General features: G+C 37.4%; 1 protein-coding gene across 4 annotated transcripts in view; it reads right to left on the bottom strand.

Annotated features, from left to right (window-relative positions):
• Positions 1 to 548: 548 nt before the first annotated feature.
• The window catches only part of LOC140477071 (cyclic nucleotide-gated channel beta-3-like), a 111,032-nt gene continuing 102,791 nt past the window's right edge, over positions 549 to 8,789 (bottom strand). For all 4 annotated transcript variants that reach the window (XM_072570291.1, XM_072570293.1, XM_072570292.1 and 1 more), the window contains 2 exons: positions 8,578 to 8,724; positions 549 to 902 (listed from right to left, as the gene is read on the bottom strand). In XM_072570291.1, coding sequence (XP_072426392.1) covers positions 719 to 902; positions 8,578 to 8,724 — 331 coding nt within the window. In that variant the 3' untranslated portion in view covers positions 549 to 718. The remainder of the gene's footprint in view (positions 903 to 8,577; positions 8,725 to 8,789) is intronic.

Raw genomic sequence — 8,789 nt, 5'->3', positions numbered from 1 at the left:
TCTGGGATTGAAAATTAATTCTGTCAAAGGAAGGGAAAAAGAAGCAAGCCATCAGGAGCTGAGAGTAGCTTTGAGCTGGTTCCTAAAGAGGAAAATGTCTATTCGGGGAATAGTGTAATGTATAACCGGGCAGGGGATTTTCTGCTATGTTCAAAAGCAAATGGGGAATTCCTTATCTGTCATTTAAGTTAGTTGAATAACCTTTAAATAATGTTGCTGTTACTGTGCTTGGCACAGTAAAGAGTTTTAAACTTAAGACTTTATAGTGTAATTGACATGGAAACTGGAAATTCCAATATCTATTTAAAAATTATTGGCCTCTACAGGGAGTGTAGCATATGTTGCCAACTTGTTCATTGTACTAAAAGGTATATAAGCTGTGTTTTGTACCGACATATCAATACTACAAATTAAATCTTAAGAGTAAAAAACAATACAATAGATTGAAGTTAAATATTTAAACATATCGCATTTGCCTCATATTAAAGAACCATTAATACAAATGTGTATTTGCAAATGAGCATTTATTTATACAATCACAGTCAGGACTTCAATTCACTTTTGATTAGATAATCAAAAGTAAGTTATCTAACATATTTTCTTTGTATAATAATGTCAAGCACATCTTAATGATCTGCTATTATTATACTTCAACTTCTTCTATGTACATACTACGATTGTTATAATAATAACCAAAAAAACATCAGCCACACAGGAATCATATAACCTTTGTTTCCATTTTCAAGAATCTCCTGAGTAGAGTCAATCCTTTGGATTTTACTGCAAGCAACAGTATATTAAACAATTTTGGAGTGTCTTGCTTAGGCCTTATTAGGAATATTGACGTATTAGCAGGATTACATTTGCTTTTAGACTTGTCTTTTTCGACTGGGAATAATTTTCTGAAAAACAAAATGATTTATGATGTTTAAAAAACATGTAACATTTCAAAACTATAAAGGTAATTATTCATATTTACGGTGATAGGTTATCTTCACATCCATGAGATTCTGCTAAATTCAAAGATTTTATGATAATGTGTTCATTGAATATTGAAGTAGGTAATTTTAAAAGCTGCTGTGAATTAGTCACTGTGGTCTATCTGGAATTTGAAGGTTATTTACATTCCACTATCAATCTGTTGTGCAATGAATTATACAAGCTGTAATTCTCCCCATTTACTCACCAATCACATGAAGTTCACAATCCAGCAAGAATCAGAATTTAATGCACTGATAAGTCTTATTCTTTAAAAGACCTTTACCCATTGTCACTCTGCACCAGTGACAAATACCTTTGTTCATGTTCAGCATTGTCTTCTATTGAAGCTTCTTGAAGTCATATATTTGACTTTTTTGTTGAGTTAGTCAGTTGTTGAACTACTTAATACTATGTCAACTGACTCTTCATTTTATAATATTATCAAACATACAATCCATTTAAACACATGACAATACTTTTAATCACATCAACTCATCTTCACAATGTGTGAATGAGTAATTGATAAAAGGAGAAATTGGGTCTTAATTATGTTATTGTAACTAAAAACATCTAAATTTGACACGTATTGTCTAGCTTCTGTTGCATTGCCACTAAAATACATGCATATTTGTGGTATAAAACTGTTATCAGCTCCATTTGCACTGTGACCGGCGATTCCTTTTAAAATTCACTAAAATATACAAAAATGACATACAGATCAAGTAAGCATCATCAAAAGATGCAAATTATTACTGAATAATTACAGCAATTTCAAATTTGCAGGATTCTGATTTTGAGCTTCAGAATCAGGTCCAGATGAGTACAGAGCTGCAAAACATGTGCGAGATGGTTCTTGTGGAGAATAAAGCAATTGACCTGAGGTCAAGTCGAGGCTGGCTACATATCTGGAGGAAACTGTCAGCGATAATCTCCAAGCTTCTGGTTTGCTTACGATAACATTCAATATCTCAAATGAGGCGAACAGGTCAGTTTGTTACTATGGAAACTGTCTGAATGATGGAAGGATTAGTGTGTTGCGTGGAAGTTCATTTGTAATAAAACAGGGCTACTTATAATCCTTATAAAATATGTTAACTCTTCTTTTAATGTATTATTATCATAGAATACATTCCCTACAGTGTGGAAACAGGCCATTTGGTCCAAGTCCATGCCAACCCTCCAAAGACTATCCCACCCAGACCCATTCCCCCAAGCTATTAGACTACATTTCCAATGATTGGTACACCTAACCTATACATCCCTGGACACTACAGGCAATTCAGCATGGCCAATCCACCTAAACTGCACATCTTTGGACTGTGGGAGGAATCTGAAACACCCGGAGAAAACACACGCAGACACGGAGAGAAGGTGCAAACTCCATTTAGACAGTTGCCCAAGGCTGGAGTTGAACCTGGGTCCCTGGTGCCATGAGGCAGCAGTGCTAAAAAAACTGAATCACTATGCCACCCAATTTTAACACATTTATTCCTGAAGTAGCTTACAAAGTGCTCTTTATTACACAGTCATAATAAAATATTTACCAATAAAGAACTTATATAAAGTTCTTGTACAGTCATTGTAATATATTTTGTAATAATCAGCTGCATGAAACACTATTTATATCTTACTTCTGTGACTTTACATGGATATTGATGGTAACATTACAGACAGGGTCAAAGTAATAACAAAGAAAAATAATTATTGTTTAATTGTAATAATACAATGTGCAAATATTAAGAAGTGCAATAAAAAACTTGCAGGTGGCACAGTGGTTAGCCCTGCTGCCTCACAGTGCTGGGGCCTGGGTTTGATTCCCACCTTGGGTGACTGTCTGTGTGGAAATTGCATGTTCTCCCCATGTCTGTGTGGATTTCCTTTGGGTGCTCCAGTTTCCTCCCACAGTCCAAAGATGTGCAGATTAGGTGGCTTGGTCATGCTAAATTGCCCATAGCGTTAGATGCATTAGTCAGGGATAAATGTAAGGTAGGGGAATGGACCTGGGTGGGTTACTCTTTGGAGAGTCAGTGTGGACTTTTTGGGCCAAATGGCCTGTGCCACCTGCAAGTTTTTATTGCATTTCTTAATATTTGCACATTGCATTATTACAATTAAACAATAATTATTTTTCTTGTTATTACTTTGACCCTGTCTGTAATGTTACCATCAATATCCATGTAAAGTCACAGAAGTAAGATATAAATAGTGTAGGGAATCTAATCTAAAAATGTTCCTAATTTTCCACTAGTACTAAATCAGTGGGAGGCTGTTGATAACTATCATTGTGATAGATCTTAATAACATTACTAAGACACACTTTGAATATTGGAGATATTTTTGAAGCCTTGTTGATGACAATGTTTTGGGATTGGATGGGCAGGTCATAGAGTCATATTAAGAACTTTAAATTCCACAAACTCAGTTCTAATTCACTCCAAAAGTGCCAACTTAAAGTTTGAATTCAGGCAGATAGGGAATGGAGAAGCAGTCTACTTTTAAGAAGACTAGTCACAAAATCACCAATATAAACTCATCACCAGTTTTAACACGTAAAGGAGGGGATTCCCAGGCTTTGGCAATTCTGATAGATTAATTAAGGGAATAAAGACCTTCTTCTTAATGATCTTGACTTGGGTGTGCAGGACCACATTACAAAATTTGCAGATGATAAAAACTTGGAAGTATTATGAGTTCTTTGAAAAAAGAGTCCTGCTACCAGACCTGCTTAGTTTCTCCAGCCTTCTCTGTGGTTGTTTCAAATTTCCAGCAGTTGCAGCACTTTGTTCGTATTTAAGACTCTTAAGTAGTCAATTAAGAACAACCACCACTGCTGAGATGAACCTCAGCTTCAATTGTAAAGGGCCTGTTACTATGCGAGGCCTGGTATCTCTGGCTGAAGAGGCAAAGTTTCAACAGGCAAGACACGGTAAGGCAGGAATGCACTGAGCATCGAAATAGTCTTGAAATGAGTGAGCACAATGGAAGCGAGTAGGGAGCTCGGAGATGCAGCCTTGTCTAGTCCATGATTAGATACATGTGTATCCCTGAGTGCACAGTGCCAATATTGCAGCATTACAGTGGAAGTTGCCAGTGCAATATTGAAGTGTGAAAGTTACCTCTAAGTGGATTGGAGATGTGCAATAAGAGTTCTTAGAGGCTTGCACATATCAGATGCCAATGTTCAGTGTCAAACATGGAGGTCATATAGAGCAGGCAGGGAGATGAATCTACCAGGTACATGGTCTGGTCAAGTGTTCCTGATGTCAAATCTTTTTTGACAAGTTTGGCAAGATGGTAGCCAGAATATTAAAGTGGTGAATTTGGCTGTTAGCAAGGTGGTTAACAATCAGTAATGGCAGTCAATCGGCAATTTGCCACTGCCCAGTGAGACTTTAAGAGGCCACTTGTGAAAAGCGTAAAAGGCGGAGTGAATTGATTTCGACAGCACAATGGACTGTGCCAGGCTCCTCACCCGATTGTATCACACATCTCACCATAGCTCCTATTGCTCAGACTCTGAGAAGATTCCTCCTGTTGTTTCTTCACTGTTGTGAATTAAAATCTTGGAATGCCACCCTGGGGTTTGTTGTACCTTATAGTCTACAACGATAAAGGAAGACAGCTCACCCCTAGTGTTTTCCAGGACATTTAGGGATGGGCAAAAATTTTTGGCTTAGCCAGTGATGTGCACAACCCATGAATGAATGAATGAGAAAAAGGGGCAGATGCTTTTGAAAATTGCCTACTAAAAGCTTTGGATTAAACCATTGCTTATTTTGTAGGCAGAAATTAAATATAAATGTCCAATACCAGGTTCTCTTCTCATGGCTTTCTTAGCAATGCATCCACGCTCAGGTCTTACCTGTGATCTCAGGTATAGGAGAAGGCAACGCAAACAGCTCTTGCTTATCCCCCTTTCCCCGCTCACCATCATTAAACTTGGTGGGAAGGTCAACAGCTGGTTGGCAAGGTAACAACAGGTTGGGGACAGGGAGATTCTTCATAACATTTTCAGTGAGAAGAGCCTGGTGAAAAGTCATACTGTCCATCTTCCCTGCTGTCCTCACATTGGACCAGCCAATATTTTATGATGCTCGGAAATCCACTTGGATAACCTCCACCATTCATCCTCCATATGAATGCCATTTTCTATTCAACCTTACAATTTCTGTAACTGTTCTTTGACTTGTAACATGTGTTTCAGATCTTTTGGTGGATTTTGCTGGAGGATAGGTGAACCACCCCTCCTAATGTGAAAACTGTGGTGATATTGGACTGAGGGGGACCTTAATTATCTGCCTCTCAGGGATAATTATTTTTTTTTATGGAGAGCTTTGTAGTTTCAGTGTCAGAGACTATGAATGGCACTACAACCGGTTCATACAATAAAGTGAAGATCCCTGATTCTGGATTTCAGATAGGTCTGAGAGTTTGGACTTGCGATTCTCATGAAGGTGGTGGAGAGGGTAATCAGGTACGAGACTGAGGCCAGATGGAAGTGACATAGGAGATGGAGAGGTAACTACCCCCTAAAGGTTGTTACATACCTTCTGCCTGACAGCTGTCTGTGCAGGCACAGTGACTGGGTAGATTGCTTTCCCCTGAGGAGTGAAAAATGTCAGCAATGGCAGAATGAAGCCCTGAAGTGGCAGTTAATGTCCAGCTGAAGGGCCACAATAGGTTTAAGCTTGTCTGGTGCTTCACTTACCCATTGTAACATGGGGGATGAGATCAGGAAGGTGTCCTGAATGCAAAGATACTTATGGGGGAGGTGTGAAGGTTACTCCTTTACAATTTCTCTTAGATACTTGGTTTTCTTTACACTTTTTATGATTTCTGGTCTGTTATGTGTTTACATTCTTTTTTTAATGTAATATTAGCTCCAGGCTTGTTTCATACCTCATTATAAACCTACTTTTAATTGCCATACAGATCAAAGAACTTGGTTTATCTTATTCTGACAGTATCCTATTTGAACTTTCTTGTTGTAAGTATTTTTCTTATTTGACAATTTAGCTTTTTGATCTTTAACTTTTTTTAACCTGGACTAGTTGTCTTTTTATTTCTTTGAAGTGGGCTTTATTTCACCTGCTTTTTTCTCAATAAGTTCCTGTTTCTTAAATGTTCCCCTTTCCTTATACAACCTCTTTGTTGCATTGCATTCCATATAACTACATTTAGCATGCCCTGTTTCCTTATTGAGCAAAATATATAATGAAAAGGTTCATTATAATTCCTGCAGCAGTGATATGAAGGTGTTAGTGAAAAACATAACAAACGAGGAAGAATATAAAAATAATTGCAGAAGTTCAACACCCCTCAATTTAACCTAATAAGGTGTTTGGGAAAATTGATGCATCGAGGTGCTGGAACTGAAAAACTTGACTTTTATCTTATTGGCATTGAACAAAAGAAATTTTAACCCATGTACAGTCAGCAGTGGGAATGTCAGTTTGATAATATTTTAAGAAACTTGCGTAGAAGAATAGGACATATATTGTACAAAACCAGATTCATATGGCATGAAAAGATTGCATGAAAATGATGAATAAGAAATTACCAAAGATACAAAGAAATGAACATGGAATATAGAACATTACAGCTCAGTGCAGGCCCTTCAGCCCTCGATGGTGCACCACCCTGTGAAACCAATCTGAAGCCCATCTAACCTACACTATTCCATTCTCATCCATACGTCCATCCAATGGCCATTTAAATACTCGTAAAGTTGGCGAGTCTATAACTGTTGCAGTCATTTCGTTCCACACCCCTACTATTGTCTGAGTAAAGAACTACCTCTGACATCTATCCTATATTTATCACCCAGATAAAGGCCGATAAACTTTGAGATGGTGGCAAGATCATTTTGTCAGTTAGTTCTGGCCTCAAAGATGGACAGAATCACAGAATTATTACAATGCAAAAGATCACTTAGTTCAATATGCCTGCACCAGCTTGCTGTACACCATAACTTAGTTCCATTCTCCTGCCTTTTCTTTGTAACTCAGCACATTACTTCTATTTAAATAATGACCCAATATCCTCTGAGATACCTTGATTGAACCTACCACTAACACACTTCTGGGCACTGTATTCTAGACTCTCATGACTTGCTGTGAGAAAAAGGTATTTCTTCCATTAGATTTGCTTCTTTTGAAAGTTACTTCAAATTCTTGCCCTCCTATTTACAATCCTTTTATGAGCGTGGACAGTTTCTCTGTTTCTACTTTGTCCAGACTCCTCATGATTTGAAAACTTCAATAAAATGTCCTCTTAGTCTTCATTCAAGAAAAGCAGTCCCAACTCCTCCAATCTACTCACAACTACAGTTTCCCATTCCTGGAACCGTTCTTGTAAACCTCTTCTGAACTCACTCCAAAGAGTTCACATCCTATCTGAAGTGTTGTTCTCAAGACTGTACACAATTCTCCAGCTAAGATCTAACCCAGTGTCTTATACAAATTCAGCATCAGCTCCTTGCTCTTGTACTCTATATTCAAACTAATAAAGCCCAGGATACTGTATGGTTTATTAATTGCTTTTGCCACCTACCCTGTCACTTTGATGACCTTTGCACATATACTCCCAGGCCCCTCTGCTCCTGCATATCCCTTATAATAGTAGCATTTATTTTATGCAGCCTTTTAACCAAAATGTATAACCTAACACTTGTCAGCAATGAACTTTATTTGCCACCTATTCACCTACTCCACCAACTTGTCAATATCTTACAAAGTTCTACACTGCCCTCCTCACAGTTTAAAAAGCTTCAAAGTTTTTCATTATCTGCAAACTTAGATACTGCTTCATAGACCAAGGTCAAATTGATAGTATATATCAAGGAAAACAATACTTTTTTGAGGTCTAATTGGCTCATAGTTCTGTAGTGTAACACTGTATCAAACACCTTTGGAAATCCATACAACATTAATTGTGTTACTCTTATCAACTGTCTAGATTATGCTTCTAGAAATCTCCAGCAAAATAATTAAATAGAGTCTTCCCTTAAGGGATCCATGCTGGCTCTTCTTAACTAACCCACATTTGTCCACGTGATTATTAAACCTATGGTGAATGATCATGTGTAGATTTTGCCCCATCACTTAAACTAAACTGATTGGTCTGCGATAATTGCTAAAGTTATGCTTCAGCCCTTTTTGGAACAATGTTTGCATTTCTCCAGTCCTCTGGAACCATCCTTGTGTGTAATAGTGACTGAAAAATTATGGCCATGTGTCATGAAGCAAATCTCTCTCGTCTCCACCTTGGGTCAAGCTTAACCATGAAGTGTGTATGTGTCAGAATACTATATGTAACTTCCATATCTATGTTAGCTGAAACATGGCTTGTGAAATACCCATAATCTAGATGGAATTGATGATTTCCTGAATGTTTTTGATTTATAAATATGTATTTAATGTTCTATCTAAATGAAAGAGGGGAGTGCAAAAATAAACTGTGACTGTGAAGAGATCTCTTTTACTATCATCTTAACAGAATACTGTGGTCCTTAGATTAAGGGATGCAGGTGATGGTTTGTTTATTCAGCAATATAATTTTAAACTATTCTTATTGCTTTAAATATTCTTTACTTACCTGGCCTTCCTTTTAAGAACCTTTTGTGAATCTGGATAATTCATAAGAATTTCATTCAGAGTCTTCTTGTCCAAAATAAATAAATTTGTAAATCCACTTGCAATCACATTAGCAGTTCGCCGATTCCCTCCAACTCCAGCCAGAAGACTGCAACAATAAGAAAATATAGTCTGGTCAAAAAAAGACTTAATCAGGAGGATGAGTAACTCACG

This window comes from Chiloscyllium punctatum, chromosome 5, assembly GCF_047496795.1.
Source record: "Chiloscyllium punctatum isolate Juve2018m chromosome 5, sChiPun1.3, whole genome shotgun sequence".
Classification (NCBI taxonomy): domain Eukaryota; kingdom Metazoa; phylum Chordata; class Chondrichthyes; order Orectolobiformes; family Hemiscylliidae; genus Chiloscyllium; species Chiloscyllium punctatum.
The sequence above is the reverse complement of the archived record's forward strand: the minus strand, read 5'-3'. Positions and strand labels throughout refer to the sequence as shown.